A 20716-nucleotide genomic window follows, 5' to 3' on the forward strand; every position below is an offset into this window, starting at 1 on the left:
CTCTCCTCATTCTTCCTACCAAAATGTACGACTTCACACTTCTCTGCATTAAATTTCATCTGTCTCATGTCTGTCCATTCCACTAGCCTGTCTGTGTCCTCTTGAACTCTATCTTCAAAATTACAAAACAGGAGATCATTCGCCTGCTGCACCTGAGCTGGTGCTAGTTTTATAACAGGAGCTGTCTACTCTATTACCATTTCAACATTCTTTCCTTATATTCTTTTATATTATTTAATTTCAAATGTTTCTCCAAATGTGTCTCAATTGCTGTTATGGTTGATGCTTCATTGATCGTTTATGATGAGCCACTCCTCAACTCATGGCACTTGATGTGAAGAATAACTTCTAACTTCCTCCTTTGTTCTTTTAGTGATAATCCTGAGTCCTTGGCCCCTTGCTACTGCTTCACAAACTGTTGGGAACAATATTTCATTATTTATTGTCAAAATCAAGCCTTCAGTGCATCTCCTCTCACTCTTCTTTGTTTCAGTTAAAAGTAGCCTGTTATTGATCCTTTCTTCAAAATCATAGCTCTTCATTCCTGATATCATTCCATTGATCTTCACTATCATTCCTATGAATTGAATGGCATTCCTATAACTGATTGCCCACAGCTCTACATAGTATTTGGGCTTTGGCCTCATCAATACCTGTATAACTTCACCATCACTTCCATACTTTTGTATCAGTTTCCTTATGGATAAAACTAAGAATTCCCTTTGGTGGTACATGCTATTTTCAACCTGGACTCTCATCATCAAAGGGGTAAATATCTATATCCCAGACATCTCGGCTGCTATTTCCCACGTTACTTTAGTGGTGATTGCACAGTTGTACAGACTGACTGTCAATCTGCAGTCTGTTCTGAATTACCTGATCTTAGCTGGGGTGGTCGGAGTTCCTGCCTCTGATCTTTATTCAGTGACCCCAGTTGGAAAGTGCATAAGTGTAGCCATAGGATAGGTTGATCAGAAGACATAGGAGCAGATGGACATTCGGCCCATCGAGTCTGCTCTGCCAATCAATGAGATCATGTTATGGGATGAGATGGTGATTAAATGGACAAACACAGTCACTGCTTTTACATGAGGGATAGTTGTTTAGGTGAGTGTCACATCCTGCCTAACTCCCATAGAGCTAAACCTTCTTCTAAAACAATAGCAGCCAAATCATTGCAAAAGAATTTTAGTTCTGTCCAGTTTGTTCATAGTAGAGCTGTGTGATCATATCAACCCCCCCTAATGTTACTTGTTTTTTGAAACAAAATAAAATTGGCATTAATGTGAAAATGTTGCTGTTTGTAATTACATTTGATCACAGTTGACCTTGGGAAGCGTCAACTGTATTTGGATTCAGTTACCAGACTTTGAAATGCTAATCAGGTATTTGGAGTTCTGTTAAATGAAAATAGTGTGATAACGTAGGTACATAAAATGACGGTGGGTTCGTTCATTGTAATTTCAGTTCTGGAATTTTCCCTCTACAGTGTTTGTCAACCTTTCCAAGGTGATTATCTGGAAATCAGTAAGAATCCCAAATACCAGAAGCTGACTGGTGCAGTGGAAGAGAAGATTTTGCTGGCAGATGTTGTAAACAAAATTAATCGAGCTAATGGCAAGGTCAGAGAAAGTTTGGTTCATAGTGTTTTTGTGGGTCTGGTATTTTCCAAGGGATGTTTTCACTCCACCATCATATCCTTGCCTAAAGTGGGGCGAAAACTCCTCTCAAGTAAATGCAAACCCTGTAACTCTGAGGGAATTCTGGGCTGATGTCTTTGTACTTTGTTCCAACCTAAACTAGGAAAACAGGCTGCCTGGTGACATAATAGGTAAATACAGCTTGTGATTCAATAATGAGTGATGGAGCAGTAAAGTTCCATGTTCAACCTCGTAATGAATGAATTAGCTAATCTATTTCGGGCTGTTGCTGAACAATTGTTCTCAGCACTTCCAGTTCACAGGAGAGAAAAAGATCAGGTTCCCTCTATCTGATGAGTGAACATTGACCTGTGGATTGTAGAGTGAGGACAGAGTGGGACTTGGATGTAATGCATCCATTGAGTGGTTGAAAAGAATGTTGATATATATTGTCCACATTTAGCTACAGGTACAGTGTCTCAAAACCAGTAACCTCGGGACTAAGTCCATGCCAAATTTCAGATCTTGCCGTTTTTTGGAAAAAAAACAGAACATTAATTCAATTAATAGGGGACAGATGAAATAAAGAGAAAAGTTTATTTTGAAGTTTGAAGAAAGAATATGCAATAGTGAAGAAATATCATTTGAATGTATCAAGTGTGAGCTGAGTTAGAGGTTCGGGCAGTTCCAAGTGGGTCGGGAAGGCTGGGCTGAGCCAGATTGGATGGAGCTAAGGATCGATTAGAACACTTAGAGCGTGATAACTAGTCCGTCATATCACTGTGCCAATGCAGCACTTGGCAATTTGTCCCAATTTATTATACTCATTTAATAAAAATTAAAATTGATGCATGGCATATTACAAAAATGTTCAGATTTGGGACAACTCTGGTTTTTGATTATCCGGATTTGAGACACAGCACCTGTATTTTAAAATGGTCACCTGGAGTGACATACTGAAAGGCTGTCATGCCCATTGAACTAATGTCACAGTGGATGGAAAAAGAGGGGGATCGTTGATGGAAAAATATGGTTTTATTACACTTTGATCATTTTAGATTTTGAATGATTGGTTTATCACTTAACATTCCCAACTGCAAACAATAGGTAATCAGTTGGAAGGGAACAATGTACCTACCAATTGTGCCCCAAACAGAAATGTTTAGCTATTTTCCTACCCCAATTTATTATATTGAAACTGTTCACTAGGCATGTACTGATTGAACGGTACGGTATGGTAGCACAGTGGTTAGCACTGCTGCTTCACAGCTCCAGGGTCCCGGGTTCGATTCCCGGCTCGGGTCACTGTCTGTGTGGAGTTTGCACATTCTCCTCGTGTCTGCGTGGGTTTCCTCCGGGTGCTCCGGTTTCTTCCCACAGTCCAAAGATGTGCGGGTTAGGTTGAATGGCCAGGTTAAAAAATTGCCCCTTAGAGTCCGGGGATGTGTAGGTTAGAGGGATTAGCGGGTAAAATATGTGGGGGTAGGGCCTGGGTGGGATTGTGGTCGGTGCAGACTCGATGGGCCGAATGGCCTCCTTCTGCACTGTAGGGTTTCTATGATTTCTATGAAAGAGCTTTAAGGTTATTGATATGCTGCTGGGTGGACAGGATTTTTCATAATGTACGAATCAGGGTACTTGGAAAACATCCAGCTCCTTTTTAAAGCACAGGGTCACATATGGCTTGAGGAAATTCTGACCTCAGCAAGAACATCTAGTCTGGTTGGGAGTAAGCGACTGGTAAGTTTGCAGCGGCATTATTTTGAAAATCATGATGAGTTTGAAAAGGGGCTTAAATGAAATTATGACCTTATTTCCAATGACAGTTGTTCTTGTTTGATGTAGGGAGCCCCAAGAATCTTCCTATTAACCCAAAGCAAGTTCATCGTGGCTGATCAAAAATCAGGTCAGATCAAATCCAACATTCCGGTGATGGACATTACCAGTGTGTCTGTGAGCAAACAGACAGATGGACTCTTTGCTGTGCATCTTAAAGAGGTAAGTGTTGCATTGACCTGACATTAAATGTCTTTTTGTAGAAAATAGAAATGGGTTAAACAACAGCAGCAATGTATCAGAAATCTGAATAACTATCTTGTTCTTTGCAGATTTGTGAACTGAAAAACAATTAACGAGCGAATAATTGCTCACTATCTTCAGTTTCTCCTTTTCTAGGTAGAGCTATGGTTGATTGAAAATTACTGTGAAACTCTTAATTGAAGCTAATTTTATAAACCTTAGCAATCCATTTAGAACAATAAACCTAAAATCCAATGAAAATTTTAGAAAAAGCACAACAAGAAAATCCCATGAAATTTAAATATTTTGGAATAAACTGTCATCCTGCATAACTTACTATTTAAAAGGAACATTTAAAATTCCACTAAATCCTTCTTCAGAAGTGGTGTAATTCCTTCATTCCACTCCCTTTTCAATGAACTCTGAAACTCCCTGTTAAGTGTGCATTATTTTAATACAGCTATTTAAGCATTTTTGAAGTGTATTCATCAGTGCAACATGTGGTAGGGAGGCGGTTAGCTTAGTTGCTTACGTGTGCTTAAGCATAATGCCAACAGTGGAGGTTCAATTCCCTTTCCAATGGAGGTAGAACTTAAGGGCGGCACGGTGGCACAGTAGTTAGCACTGCTGCCTCACAGTGCCAGGGACCCAGGTTCAATTCCGGTCTCAGGTCATCCTTTTCAGTTCTCAGCAAAAATATATTCCAGCAAAAAACAAGGATTGTAAGAAAAGGGAGAACCAGCCGTGGATAATGAAGGAAATAAAGGAGAGTATTAAAATAAAAACAGCTGCGTACAGAGTGGCCAAAAATAGTGGAGAAACAAGTGATTGGGAAAAATTTAAGAAACAACAAAGAGAGACTAAGAAAGTGATAAAGAAAGGAAGGATAGACTATGAAGCTAGGCTAGCAATTAATATAAAAAATGATAGTAAAAGTTTTTATAAATGTATAAAAAGGAATAGAGTGGCTAGAGTGAATGTTGGACCCTTGGAGGACGAGAGGGGGGAGTTAATAGTGGGAAATGAGGATATGGCTGAGTCTTTAAATAAGTTTTTTGTGTCGGTCTTCACGGTGGAGGACACAAATAGTTTGCCAAATATTAACGATAGAGGGTTGGCAGCAGGAGAAATACTTGATACAATTAATGTTACCAGAGAGGCAGTGCTGGGTAGACTAATGGGACTGAAGGTGGACAAGTCCCCGGGTCCGGATGGAATGCATCCCAGGGTATTGAAAGAAATGTCAGAGGTAATAGTGGATGCGTTAGTGATTATTTATCAAAACTCGTTGCATTCTGGGGTAGTGCCGGTTGATTGGAAAACGGCTAATGTTACGCCGCTGTTTAAAAAAGGAAGGAGACAAAAGGCGGGTAACTATAGGCCGGTCAGCTTAACGTCTGTAGTAGGGAAAATGCTGGAATCCATTATTAAAGAGGAGATAGCAGGGCATCTGGATAGAAATGGTTCGATCAATCAGACGCAGCATGGATTCATGAGGGGAAAGTCGTGCTTGACGAACATGTTGGATTTTTATGAAGATGTGACTAGGGCGGTTGATGGAGGAGAACCGGTGGATGCGGTGTTTTTGGATTTCCAAAAGGCGTTTGATAAGGTGCCCCATAAAAGGCTGCTGAAGAAGATTAGGGCACACGGAGTTGGGGGTAGTGTGTTAAAGTGGATTGGGGACTGGCTATCCGACAGGAAGCAAAGAGTCGGAATAAATGGGTGTTTTTCCGGTTGGAGGAAGGTAACTAGTGGCGTGCCGCAGGGATCGGTACTCGGGCCGCAACTATTTACCATTTATATAGATGATCTGGAGGAGGGGACGGAGTGTAGGGTAACGAAGTTTGCAGACGACACAAAGATAAGTGGAAAAGTGAATCGTGTGGAGGACGGAGAAGATCTGCAGAGAGATTTGGACAGGCTGAGTGAGTGGGCGAGGATATGGCAAATGGAGTATAACGTTGATAAATGCGAGGTTATACACTTTGGAGGAAATAATAACAAATGGGATTACTATCTCAATGGAAACAAATTAAAACATGCTACCGTGCAAAGGGACCTGGGGGTCCTTGTGCATGAGACGCAAAAGCCCAGTCTGCAGGTACAACGGGTGATCAAGAAGGCAAATGGGATGTTGGCCTATATCGCGAGGGGGATAGAATATAAAAGCAGGGATGTCTTGATGCATCTGTACAGGGCATTGGTGAGGCCGCAGCTGGAGTACTGTGTGCAGTATTGGTCCCCTTATATGAGGAAGGATATATTGGCATTGGAGGGAGTGCAGAGAAGGTTCACCAGGTTGATACCGGAGATGAGGGGTTTGGATTATGAGGAGAGGCTGAGGAGATTGGGTTTGTACTCGTTGGAGTTTAGAAGGATGAGGGGGGATCTTATGGAGACTTATAAGATAATGCAGGGGCTGGATAGGGTGGAGGCGGAGAGATTCTTTCCACTTAGTAAGGAAGTTAAAACTAGAGGACACAGCCTCAAAATAAAGGGGGGTCGGTTTAAGACAGAGTTGAGGAGGAACTTCTTCTCCCAGAGGGTGGTGAATCTCTGGAATTCTCTGCCCACTGAGGTGGTGGAGGCTACCTCGCTGAATATGTTTAAAGCACGGATGGATGGATTCCTGATCGGTAAGGGAATTAAGGGTTATGGGGATCAGGCGGGTAAGTGGTACTGATCCACGTCAGATCAGCCATGATCTTATTGAATGGTGGGGCAGGCTCGAGGGGCTAGATGGCCTACTCCTGCTCCTATTTCTTATGTTCTTATGTTTATTGTGTGGAGTTTGCACATTCTTCCCGTGTCTGCGTGGGTTTCCTCCGGGTGCTCCAGTTTCCTCCCACAGTCCAAAGATGTGTGGGTTAGGTTGATTGGCCAAATTGACCCTAGTGTCAGGGGATTAGCAGGGTAAATATGGGGGTTACGGGAATAGGGCCTGGGTAGGATTGTGGGCGATGCAGACTCGATGGGCCAAATGGCCTCCTGCACTGTAGGGATTCTATGAACTGCCTGATGCTTTATGTGGTGTGATGCTCCTCAAGTTATATAATCAATTGTCTCTCTCCAGTAGAGTGAGGCCACATCTGGAGTATTATCTGGGGTTCTGGTCTTTGCATTACAGGAAGGATGTAATTGCTCTGGAGAGAGTGCAGAGAAGATTTTCTAGAATGTTGCCAGGCCTGGAGAATTGTAGCTACAAGGAGAGATTGGGGAGGTTGGGCTTGTTTTCTTTGGTGTCTTCAATGTCTAAGTGTTCTTTGGAACAGAGAAGGCTGAGAGGTAACATGATTGAGGTATATAGAATTGTGAGGGGCGAGGAGAGAGAATAGACAGGAGGAACCCGTTTCCCTTGGCAGAGAGTTCAAAAACCAGGGATCATAGATTCAAGCTAAGTGACAGAAGGATTAGAGGGGACATGAGGAAAAACTTCTTTTGCCTGAGTTGGCGGTGGAGGCAGATCTGCACTTTAAGTGCTATAAGTTGCAAGTCTACAGTCCATGTGCAGGAAGATGGGATTAGAAAGGGCACCTGGGTGTCTTTGGGTCAGCATGGACAAGATTGGGCTGAATGGCCCCCTGTTATGCTGCATTATTTCTTGGGTTCTATCTCAGAGGTTTGCGGGTCTCAAGAAGATAACAGAAATAGGGAGGGGCGAAGCCATGGAGGGATTTGAAGACAAGGATGAGAATTCTGAAGTCAACACGTTGCTCGACTTGGAGTAGGATCTGAACCCACAAACATAGGCAGAAGTGGCACTACTGAGATAATGTTGGTGTGTATAGAGACACGGTCAGGATCAGGCTCAGCTCAAATGGTCTCACGGTTTGATAATGTCCACCACACCGTTATACTCCTACATATATGGGAAACATAGATGTTTTACAATTAAAACAAAAAAGGTAATGGACACTCTGCTTTGAAACAAAATTGGTTTGAAGATCACATGTCCTTTCTTTTCTGCCAATATACATGGAACACAAGACTGGTGGCTAGTCTGGTGGTCTGGCCAGGATACTAAAATGCAAATGGACTATTGCAGCATTTCACTGGGAAGACATTAAAATGCAACAAACCTTTCCTGCACTAGTGGCTGCTACTTTCACAATGGACTTTCAGATTTCTTGGCATTGGAATGAAATTCCACAGAATTGTTGAGAGAAGAAGCTCATTCGCTCACAAGGGGATACAAATGGGTAAAACTCAAACATTATTGTGTCAGTGCCCAAGTCACCTGAGATAATTTGTGCGGACAATGGAAAACAGATTTATGGTCACCTAACAGAAACTAGGTTCTGATCAGGGACATTTATTAAGACACAGTTTGAGATCAGTCACAGTCAGAGAGGGGGAACAGATTTAGACCAGCAAAGGAAAGACCCTACCTAAATACCATATCATTAGGCAGTGAATTGGGGCTAGCCTTTACTTACCAATTTGAAGAACAAAACCAAGTTGCCACTACAAGGGTTTAATTGCACTTCAGTTGGAGTAAAGCCAGAAAACTGTTGCTGCAAACAGTAAACCACTACAAATCCATCGGCAGAAACATCTAGAACATAGAACATTACAGCGCAGTACAGGCCCTTCGGCCCTCGATGTTGCGCCGACCAATGGTACCAATCTAAAGCCCCTCCAATCTACACTATTCCAATATCATCCATATGTTTATCCAATAACCACTTGAACGCTCTCAACGTTGACGAGTCCACCACTGCTGCAGGCAGGGCATTCCACGCCCTTACTACTCTCTGAGTAAAGAACCTACCTCTAACATCTGTCCTATACCTCTCACCCCTCAATTTAACGCTATGTCCCCTTGTGTTAGCCAACACCATCCGAGGAAATCTTCGTTTCTTCTAATCTTCGTTTCCTCAGTGAACCAAAAGGAAATCACAGCCCTGCAACATATCAAGACTGCATCTCTAGAGAATCCAGGGCAACAGTGAAATTTTGGACCCTTAAGACCCAAGTGCATGCTACCTCTTTTGTAATCACTTTTCTTGCATGTGTGTGTACACATCTGTGTATGTGTGTGAATGGGTGCTGTGGCAAGTACGTCAGGTGTGGAGAAATAAATATTTATCATAACATGGAGAGAACATATATTTTGTCTGTTCTTGAGAGTTCCAGCACTCAAGGTTAAAACACTCCCTTTCTCTTTCAAAATACATCTGTCTGCAGTCAGTCAAGAGTAGAAAGAGGGGAATCATCTTACCATCTCTATAAAAGCAAATTACTGCGAATGCTGGGATCCAAAACCAAAAGAGAAAATGCTGGAAAATCTCAGCAGGTCTGGCAGCATCTGTAAGGAGAGAAAAGAGCTGACATTTTGAGTCCAGATGACCCTTTGTCAAAGGTTATCTTACCATCTCTCTTCTGTCTGTAACAATAAGGTGCAGTCACTGGTTATATAGGCTCTGCATGACGATTATCCACATGGATGAGGAGCCATATCCCACCATGGATCAGCACCTTTAAAAAAGGAGAGAGAAAAGTGAGGGAAAGCTCTGGTTAAACCTATTTAAAAAGTTTTCGGGTTTCTCTCGAATCCCTCGTTCCCTGTTGTTCAGTTAAAGTGTTACAGTATATAACTTGACCCTTAAATTGTTTCTTCCATCCACTTTGGGAATGTCATTAAAATATCTGAGATTTGGCTACGGTGATAGTTCAAGACCTCAGAATGATGCTATAATTCAAGGAGCCAACTATCCAGAAGTCCCTTGGCATAAGAAGCTGCTGACTGAATGTGAATATTAGTGTACCATTAGCCTTTCACTCTCGAGCTCTGGTGGGTGTTAAGTTATTTCTGAATGCAGTTTTTGTCAGGCATTTTAACTTGGTTATAATTTTCCCTGGAGGACCTTCATTCAATTTGCAAAATGCTGCATAGTTATGAAATATTGCTTAAACAAAAATGTGCGCAAATAGAAATGCGGAGCAGTACTAACTAGAGTGAGGTTTGTTCACTCTAGATTTGTGTCAATTGAAGGTTAAAGTAGAATATGAGCAGCTTGTTTAAAAGTGCAGTAAGTACAGCTTTTCTGGAGTAAATTGGTATTATCGTTTAGGTTTGTTAATTTGTGCAGAATGGAAATCTAACAGATCTAATAAATCCAATTTAGTTTACTGTGGCCTTGTTCCAAGTAATATGTCCACGTCTTTACTTAGCAGCATTCTGTTACAGCACATGACTTAGAGCATTGTTTCAAATTTGCCTGCTTCATAGAGCCAATTAGAATCTAGTTTAATGTTTAAAATTGTATTTATCCAGCACTTAACAAAACATCCATGTCCTTGGATTTGTCAAGATTTTCCATTTTACATATGGTTATACTTCGATCTCATATTTTCTTGGGCCAGCCTCATTTGAATAATTTTCATTTGCTTCCAGTCTGTGTTGGGGAACCCTTTCAATGGCGGGGTGGGAAAATCACTGCTGTAGTCCTTGGGCTGTTGAACAATATACCTTGTTTTCAATTTTAAAGTAGGCTGATTTTACTAGATTGGTGCTACATTTAATAACCTCCTCAACTTGTCACAACCCATGCTGCACTGGGACTAATGATGGAAATCAAATCACATGATTGTCCTGTTGTGTACATGATTTTAAAAACACTGGCCATATTAGCACAGTAAGGAGTCTAACAACACCAGGTTAAAGTCCAACAGGTTTATTTGGTAGCAAAAACCACTAGCTTTTGGAACAGGCTGTTCCTTCGTCAGGTGGGTGGGAGTTCTGATCACAAACAGAGCACAAAGACACAAACTCAATTTACATGAGTAGGTCACATTCACATGTTAAAATGGGGGCTTGTAATGTTAGGAGTCCCATACTGGTTTCTTAAGGTTTGCATTGAGATCTGGTTATATGTGAGCTCCTTCTAGTGACAAAAAAACATACTGCAGCACTGAAAGAGCTACTTCTCCTTAGGAATGACCGAGAAATGTTTTATCCACAGCAATGAGGGTTTTTGATTAAAACTCAGTAAAGTGATAAATGGAACACTTTTCCATTTTGGATATTTAATATATTCCCAGGTCACTTGACTGTTTCAGCAGTATATTTTAATTCCAACTGAGATGATCCCTCACCCCACTACACCATTCTGACTTCTCCAGCCCCTAAATACCAGTCTGTGACAAATTATAAATGATTTCTGCAAAGAATCTGGAGCCACTGCTCAGTCCATCAGAGGGCTCTTTCAGTCCGGAGAGGAACCAGGCTTTCATCCTAACAGTTCGGTTGGATTTGAGCTAAAATCTCAGGGTTGAAATGTAAAAGTAGTTTAATTTAATAAGACCATGTCTGAGTTCAGGCCCAGCTGATGTTGAATTACTTACATTATGCACTAAAGGCAAGAACACTAATTCCACCATTCTTTTACCACAGGGTTCCACAGCTGCTGCTAAGGGTGATTTCCTGTTCACCAGTGACCGCTTAATTGAGATTATTACCAAGCTTTATCGCACAATATTCTTCAAAACCAACCAGAAGATAAATGTTGAGATAAACAATGAGTAAGTTCTGACTTTTTTTAAGAAGTGGGAAAAAAAGTGAAAATTGTAAATCTGCTTAGAACACTGAACATGAAACCAAGATGGCTGAGGATCAGGTGGAAGGTTAAGCCCTAAGATATAAAAACTCAAACACACATACCACCTCGACATCACCCCAACCCCTGGAAATACAACAAAAGTCCCCAACCTAACAGCTCCCTCCCCCTAACAGCTCCCTCCCCCTAACATACACCACCTCACCTCTCCCCAACCTTGCAGAACCCACGCACCCACTATCCTCTTCCTCCAGGAGTCCCGACCAACACCTTCACCCCCCCCCCCCCTTTCCCCCCTCACACAAATATACCCCCCATCCACCGCCCTGCATAAGAAAAACACTAAGGAAAAGGCCCAGGAGACAAGAAGACAACAAGCCACAATATCAGGGCAAGGCATCACAAGGGGCAACAAGGGTTGCATGTGAACCAAGCAAAAAGAGGCGGAGCATGAAGAAAAGTGGACATGTCCTCTCAATAAATATCTGAAAGTGGACATGTCTGACTCCCACAGCTAGCTTTAGGTATACATCGCCACATCCTACTACTTGTCAGGACTCCATTTCATTGTCTTAGATAATCCATTTCCGTTGCAACTGTTTTGGTGAATCGACCTTCCATACCCGTACTTCCAATATGTCTTCCTTTCTCCTCAACTGAATTATCTCCCACAATGTTTGACAGTGCCGTCGACCATGTCCATTCTGCTTTCACACCTTCCTCTCCCTTATGCTCACCTTCCACCCCACCAGACTCCGCATTCGACTGATCATTTCCGCCGCCTACAATGTGATGCCATCACCAAACGTTTCTTCCCCTGTCCTCCCTTTCAGTAATCCGAAGGAACCATTCTGACACCCAGGTCCACTCTCCAGCCCCTCACATTCTTACGGAACCTGCCCTTGCAAGCGCAGGAGCTGCAACACCTGCCCTTTTACCTCCGCCCTTTTCACCTTCCAAGGTCCCGAACACTTTTTTCCAGGTGAAACAATGATTTACTTGTATTTTATTCAGTTTGACGAACTGTATTTACTGCTTGCAAAGCAGTCTCCTTTATTGAAGTAAGCAAACGCAGATTGGCTTATTGCTTGGCAGAACACCTGTGTTCAACCTCCAGGTGTAATCCTGAGCTTCTGGTCCACTTGCTGTTTTTATTTTTCATCTCTCTACCCATTTGTCCTCGCCCTCCAACACTGTTCCAATGAAGCTGGGCGTATTCTCAAGGACCAGCATCACATCTTTCAATTAGTCACTTTACTGGATTTAGCATAGAGTTCAACAATTTCAGATCACAACCTCTCGGCCAGTTTTTGTGTCCTTTTTTGTGGTTTGGAATTTGGAGCATTGGAGCAGGTATGGGCCTTTCAGCCCCTGGAGCCTGCTCTGCCATTTAACTAGGACATGGCTGATTTTCTCGAGCTATCTGTTTCCCTTAATATCATTGGTATCTGGAAATCTATCGCCACCTGATTTGAACATACTCAATGACTGAGCCTCTACAGTCCTCTGAGGTAGAGAATTCCAAAGATTCTCTGACTAAAGAAATTCTCCTCATCTTCCGCTCTTCCCCCCTCCAATAAGTAGTTGAAATTCAGTTAACTGAAAATGTCAAAATGTGAGATTGGTATATTTTTGCTAGATTTTGGGCATTAAGAATTACAGAATCAAGATGGGTAAATGGAGTTAAGATACAAATCAGCCTTCATCTAATTGAATGACGGTACAGGTTTGTGGGACTAAATGATTTATTCTTGTTCTTGTGTTCCTAACTGAAAGATCATTCCCACTATGTTAACCAGTCTTTCCCCTTTTAAGCGAGTTCTGCATGCTTAAAAGTAACAAATACCCATGGTCAGCGATTTAAACTGTAGCAGCTCCTTGACTTTCCATCTGTTTCTAGTAATAGAAGTTCCTATTGCTATGTCTATATTTTCCCCCTCTATTTTTGAAACTATTTGTGTTTTTAAAAAATAAACAATTACTGCATTAGCAGGAATTAACCTTGAGTCAGATTTTAAGTTTTTGCCCATGATAAAATTCCTGTGAATAATAGCTCAGAGGGGCATTTGTGTTCTGGCAATGGTCTGCAGGACAGTTTCCACAGGCTATCAAGTCCTCTTGATTGACATGATAGTTTAATGGTACCAATGCCATCCACAAGATTACAAGTCTTGTTGGTTGTGAGAAAGGTGTTTGACACATTGACATAATTATCAGTAAATCCAGCACCATTCAGTGTTATGTAGCTGTTGATAAATTGGGTCTTCTGATCAGGGCACAGTTGGGGGCGGGGGGATGGGTGGCAGAAGAGAGAAAACATGTATGATTAAATAATTTGAATGCAAGCTGGAATGAGATAAATGGGATAGTCATTGTATTAGGAATGGTTTAATGGTTATCCAGGGAATAGGATGAATGTACTTACATTCTTTCACAACTAGGTTTATAGTCCCAGGATAGCCCTCATGTGAACACTTTCAGATACTTATTTCCAGTTCACACGAGAATGCTATTTGAGTGGCAGCTGACTTGTATCCAGTAGAACCCTTTTGAAATCATGTTTAATTATTTTTGCCTAATAATTCAGAATAGTGGGACACTTTAAATTAATGGTCATGCACATGCACACAATTTTGGAGGACTATATGTCAGATAGACACTGGGAAAATATTAGAGTTATTTCAAAGCCTTTCACACACAGGTGGATGAGGTAGGGAGGTGACCTCATCTCATGCCACTCAATGTAAGTGGCTCAGGGTTCCTTGTTTTTTTTCTAGCTTGACCTTCTCTTTCAGAAAGTATCTGGCCTTTGATCTGTTTTCTTCCTCTTTTGGTGTGGTTGAACTTGCTTTAAGGAATCAGGAGGGTGGGCCCATAATCTTGCTCGTCTGTTTTCTAGGCACTGTGTTTCATTGCTGTGTTGGTCAAGAAGTGCTGGTAGGGGCACCTTTCTCATTCCCTAAGCTGATCGAACATAGTTCAATTACTGGATATTTCACTTTGCACTTGCTGTACACAGTAGCTGACTGTTCTGTGTGCAGCAAGTGTTCCCGTCACTTGCCTTTTCAGCTTTAATTTTTGACAAATTGAGTTTCAGAATTAAATCTTTGAAAGGTTGATGGATATGTGACCAAGATCAAGTTGAATAGTCACGGAGAGCAGTACAAAGACTATCATAGTTAATCTGGATTGATGAATTAATTATAATATTGACATTGTTGATGCAGGATGAGGGTTTGGGGTTTTCACTGGTAATTTCCCAACAAATCGGAATGTGCTGTAATTGTTTAATGGCAGCGTCTTGTGAATTTGCAATTATTATATCCAGGATGATAGGAATGCAATTATTTTTTAAAGTATAATGAGAGAGGCTATTTCTTTTGTATAGAGCAAAATATGTGCATATTGGATCCAACCTAATTGCTCCTGTGTTAGGATTTTGAATCAATACACCTGGTATTCAGTACGAACCTCAAGTTTTTATAGAAGGGTAATAAACTGTTTGCTATATCTTTTTTAGGTTTCTGGTTCAATTCAATCAGGATAAAGTCTGTGTGAAGTTTATCCAGGGAGCACAGAAAAATGGCAATCTCCCTGCATGCAAGAGGAAAAATAATCGTCTCCTGGAAGTCACAGTTCCTTAATCGCTACAATTGCCATCAATTCTGGGACAATTTCTAACTGCACATATGATTATATATTCTTTCTGTTAAGTTTCTTCTCCTGAAGCTGTGACTGGCCGTTGGCAGTTGTTAATGTAACGGTGATGTCACTTTATTTTCTAATCCTAAGATTGGTTCTCAAATGGTTTACAAAAACAGACCACAGTGAGTCCCTTTCACAAATTTCAGGGTGGTAGATCCCATCATTTAGTGTATCTACTTCCTATATAGCATTGAGCCTTACAGACCAGGAAGATCCCAGATTCAATCACTCAGCCAGCAGTAGAACACTACAGTTGGGCACATGGGATGGCTGATGAACTCTCACCACCAATGGTCACTAACCAAATAGCCACTTGGGTGAGGCATCAGTCTTGAGCTTCTAAACCTGTGGAACAACCTGGCCATGAGTCAGCACCTTCAGGAGGAAGTTAGGGGAGGGGTGGTTATTAGGGAAATTTCTGGGCCAGGGAAGGATTACAGAGTTTTTAAATGTGAAACAAATCTTGGGGGGGGGGGGGGGGGGGGGGTTTAAGCAGATTCATGATCTTGGACCTAAGCTGGATGCCTTGGTGTGTGGAACATTATGTGGTCCTAGCTTTCTGCAAGACACAAGCTAAAACTAGATGGGAGAAAAAAATGATTTAAAAAACCAAATTGAGCAAAATGAGAGATGCTGCGAGTGATTTTATTAATACATTGTAACTTTGCATATTAAAAGCTGTCACTTGGTTATGGGGATCAACCTTTCAGAGATTGGAATATTGCTGAACCGTGTACAGGAATACTGCTTGTTTTGAAACAAAATTATGCATTTTATGTATTATACAGCAACAAAAAATAGGTTTTAAAGCATTTTGTAAAGGCTATTTATGTTGAATTTCTGGGAGAGTTGCTAGGTACAGACAGCCTGTGTTGAAAGCTGTAATGCAGCTGACACCCCAATGTGACTCTTGCTAAGCCACCTACGGTTTATAGAATTTACACTACACATCCCTTTTTTTAAAAACAGTAACAGAATGAATTGCAGTTCAATGGTTTTTCACTAAGAAATGTTTGAGGTAATGAGATGTAAATAGATTGAAGTTGGTATTGTGATCAGTCTGATGTTTCTTGTGTTGTAATGCTGTAATGTTATAATCGTATTTTTGTATTTAATACCTCTTTCAAGCTCATCGTGCCTGGAGAATTTGTGTATCAGACAGCAGTCAAAAACCGAGTTAACAGAACTGATTTCTTAATCTTTTATAAATCTGTTAAATTCATTTGTCTGTAGTGTTTTCTGTTGCATGTAGTAAAGTATGAGCACCAAAAACCACTAAATGTGCATAGGTTCATCTAGTGGCCTGATCACAAAGCTCTTGAATAGTTAAATGAAGAGTGACTCGTGATTTAGTACTTATTGAATTTGCTATGTTAATAATCCAACATGTATACAAGGCTAAAATTAATTATTAGGATTTGTTATCGATAAATATGCAGAACACTATATGACCATATTAAACAGCATTGCCTTTGTGGGAAATAACATTTTAAAAATAGGGCTTTCTGCCAGTCTTCTTTCAAAGAAGTGTTGATGACAACTTGTGCAGGTGGGGCAATGTTATGGAGTAATTTTATTTTGCATGTATTTCTGTTTATTCCTAATGATTGTTCAATGAGTTTAGTATTGGTGTCATTGAAAATCAATTTAGACTATTGCTGATGCTAGATTCATTTTTATCTGTCTCTATACCAGTTCAGATAATAGCTACAAAAGTTTTTCATCTACCCATGTCACTGAAACAGACCCCAGCAATTATGGCACCTCCAACTTTTCTGGCTGCAGGTTCATAGAACATAGAGAACATAGAACATAGAACATTACAGCGCAGAACAGGCCCTTCGGCCCACGATGTTGCACCGACCAGTTAAAAAAAAAACAAACTGTGACCCTCCAACCTAAACCAATTTCTTTTCGTCCATGAACCTATCTACGGATCTCTTAAACGCCCCCAAACTAGGCGCATTTACTACTGATGCTGGCAGGGCATTCCAATCCCTCACCACCCTCTGGGTAAAGAACCTACCCCTGACATCGGTTCTATAACTACCCCCCCTCAATTTAAAGCCATGCCCCCTCGTGCTGGATTTCTCCATCAGAGGAAAAAGGCTATCACTATCCACCCTATCTAAACCTCTAATCATCTTATATGTTTCAATAAGATCCCCTCTTAGCCGCCGCCTTTCCAGCGAAAACAATCCCAAATCCCTCAGCCTCTCCTCATAGGATCTCCCCTCCATACCAGGCAACATCCTGGTAAACCTCCTCTGCACCCTCTCCAAAGCCTCCACATCCTTCCTGTAATGTGGGGACCAGAACTGCACACAGTACTCCAAGTGCGGCCGCACCAGAGTTGTGTACAGTTGCAACATAACGCTACGACTCCTAAATTCAATCCCCCTACCAATAAACGCCAAGACACCATATGCCTTCTTAACAACCTTATCTACTTGATTCCCAACTTTCAGGGATCTATGCACACATACACCTAGATCCCTCTGCTCCTCCACACTATTCAAAGTCCTCCCGTTAGCCCTATACTCAACACATCTGTTATTCCTACCAAAGTGAATTACCTCACACTTCTCCGCATTAAACTCCATCCGCCACCTCTCGGCCCAACTTTGCAACCTGTCTAAGTCTTCCTGCAAACTACGACACCCTTCCTCACTGTCTACCACACCACCGACTTTGGTGTCATCAGCAAATTTGCTAATCCACCCAACTATACCCTCATCCAGATCATTAATAAATATTACAAACAGCAGTGGCCCCAAAACAGATCCCTGAGGTACACCACTTGTAACCGCACTCCATGATGAATATTTACTATCAACCACCACCCTCTGTTTCCTATCCGCTAGCCAATTCCTGATCCAATTTCCTAGATCACCCCCAATCCCATACATCTGCATTTTCTGCAGAAGCCTACCATGGTGAACCTTATCAAACGCCTTACTAAAATCCATATATACCACGTCCACTGCCTTGCCCCCATCCACCTCCTTGGTCACTTTCTCAAAAAACTCAATAAGGTTAGTAAGGCACGACCTACCTGCCACAAAACCATGCTGACTATCACCTATCAATTCATTACTCTCCAAATAACTATAAATCCTATCCCTTATAATTTTTTCCAACATCTTGCCGACAACAGAAGTGAGACTCACTGGTCTATAATTCCCGGGGAAGTCTCTGTTCCCCTTCTTAAACAATGGGACAACATTCGCTAACCTCCAATCTTCTGGTACTATACCAGAGGCCAACGACGACCTGAAGATCAGAGCCAGAGGCTCTGCAATCACTTCTCTTGCCTCCCAGAGAATCCTTGGATAAATCCCATCCGGACCAGGGGATTTATCTATTTTCAGACCCTCCAGAATATCCTGCACATCCTCCTTATCAACTGTAATACTGTCTATTCTACTCCCTTGCAACCCAGTGTCCTAGAAGAGAAGTATTTAGAGTTTAAAATGTTAAGAGTTCTCACTGTTAACCCTACCACCTATAAAAAGAAACATGGGATGTGGACTTCACTGGCTAGACCAACATTTATTGCCCACCCCCAATTGTTCTTGAGAAGGTGGTGGTGAGCTGCATTGAAACGCTGCAGACCATGAGGTATAGGTACACCCACAATGCTGTTCGAGAGTTCCAGGATTTTGATCCAGTGACAGTGAAGGAACGACAATATATTTCCAAATCAGGATGGTGAATGGCTTGGCAAGGAAACTTTCGGGTGGCGGTGTTCCCATGTGTCTGCTGCTCTTGTTCTTCTAGTTGTTAGTGGTCATAGGTTTGGAAGGTGCTGCTAAAGGGTGTCTGCAGTGCATCCTGTAGATGGTACACACTGTGCATTGGTGGTGGAGGGAGTGAATGTTTGTGCATGGGGCGCCAATCAAAAAGGCTGCTTTGCCCTGGATGGTGGAGAGCTTCTTGTGTTGTTGGAGCTGCACTCATCCAAGCAAGAGCAAAGTATTCTATTACACTCCTGACTTGCGCCTTGTAGATTATGGACAGACTTTGGGGAGTCTGGAGATGAGTTACTCGCCGCAGGATTCCTAGCCTCTGACCTGCTCTTGTTGCAACAGTGTATTGCTAGTCCAGTTGAGTTTCTGGTTCATGGTAAACCCCAGAATGTTGATAATGTAGATTCAGCAATGGTAATGCCACTGAGTGTCATGGGGCGATGGTTAGATTTTCTCTTGTTGGAGATGATCATTGCCTGACACTTGTGTTGCGTGAACGTAATTTGCCACTTGTCAGCCCAAGCCTGGATATTGTCCAGGTCTTGCTGCATGATATGGTTGATGTAAAAATACAAATACAACTATATTACAGAGCCATTAAACACAACCTTTTTTACAAGGTACTATAATTTAACAAAGGGGTTTAGAGCTCTATCTGTGATTGTGTTGTGTTAAGTTGCAATCACTATAAATAAACTTTCAGTCATTACTAATGTATTACTGTCCTTAGATGAGATTTTTTAGCATGGAATGTACATGCCCTACAAACTCAAAGCAATTCCAACTTGAGTGTTCTAGTTTCCATCGTGCCTTCCAAAGTTCAGCTACTAATTGCTGTTTCTGTAACTAAATTCTTCTCTTTATTAACTATGGTAAAAATACTTCAGGCAATCCTTTGGGATTAGGGTAGAAATCTTGTGGTATCCTTACATGGATTGACTATGTAGCACTGTATCTTATGTCTTATTGAGCAGATTTAATCCAGGAGTCAGAAACATTCACTTGCACTCTCTTTCCATGTTATAAAGGGCATAGTCAACATCAGAGTGGACATCCCTTTCTGGCAGAGTCCTTCATGTGAGAACATCAAAATGTTTGACATAAAGTCCTGTCATGACATTGAAGTGAGATTTCAGATGTGCCTGTGAGCTCGCACCAGAAAAAAATACCATGAAAACGTCATCATTGTAAAAACGTAACTCATTCACTAATGCCCTTTAGGGTGAAGAACTGGCCAACAATCTCCAGTCTGGACAATATATAGCTTTAGTTTGCATTATATGTTTGACTCTTATCCTCTGAAATGGCCTTGCAAGTCATTCAATTGTACAAACAATGGCTTGAAGAAGCTAGCCTGTGACTATCATCTTCAGGCAACTGGAAGTGGCCTATTAATACAGCTGACCCATATTGCCACATCCCAGAACAAACAAAAAAAGGAAACATTGGGCCCGATTTTACCATCACGTTGCGCCCGTTTTCGGGCACGAAACTTGGTAAAGTTGGGCGTGAGGCGAAAAGTGTGATCTGGACCCGCCTCTGCACCGGTTTCCCCCTTTACCAAGGCCCGAAAATGGACATGATCGGGACCGTGCCTGAAACGGGCGTGACAGTCATTTAAATACATTTGAATGCATTTAAATTGAACTAATGCACACCCAACTTTACCAGCACTTGCCCCTTTACCACTGTGTAGGCCAGTCGGGAATCGGCGTGAAACAGACATGCTCCATAAAAATCCGATTCGGGCACTCCATTGGTGAGGGGGTAAGTGCATAGCATCCGATGGCTCTCTGCTGCTCATGGGTGTCCTTTTGTTGCGGCCATTTTCTTTCTCGGGTCGGTGGCGGCTCTGCGAGTGTGTGGGGGATGGGGGCTGTTGCTCAGCAGGGTCTCCAATGTCTGACTTGCAGCACTGACCTCTGGTCTTGCGGTGCTGCTGGGTCCCAGTGCACTCAGCTCACTTCCAGCTGAAGGATGTGCACAAAACCCTTGCAAATTGCACTGCTGCAGCCTCTCAACTTTTCAAGGAGCTGTGATT

General features: G+C 41.9%; 1 protein-coding gene across 3 annotated transcripts in view; it reads left to right on the forward strand.

Moving 5' to 3' along the window:
* Positions 1-16705, forward strand: part of myo1b (myosin IB) — a 294758-nt gene extending 278053 nt beyond the window's left edge. For all 3 annotated transcript variants that reach the window (XM_078228616.1, XM_078228617.1, XM_078228615.1), the window contains 4 exons: positions 1490-1622; positions 3486-3638; positions 11059-11186; positions 14742-16705. In XM_078228616.1, the coding sequence (XP_078084742.1) occupies positions 1490-1622; positions 3486-3638; positions 11059-11186; positions 14742-14865 (538 nt within the window). In that variant the 3' untranslated portion in view covers positions 14866-16705. The remainder of the gene's footprint in view (positions 1-1489; positions 1623-3485; positions 3639-11058; positions 11187-14741) is intronic.
* The last annotated feature ends 4011 nt before the right edge of the window (positions 16706-20716 follow it).

This window comes from Mustelus asterias, chromosome 14 (assembly GCF_964213995.1).
Source record: "Mustelus asterias chromosome 14, sMusAst1.hap1.1, whole genome shotgun sequence".
Lineage (NCBI taxonomy): Eukaryota > Metazoa > Chordata > Chondrichthyes > Carcharhiniformes > Triakidae > Mustelus > Mustelus asterias.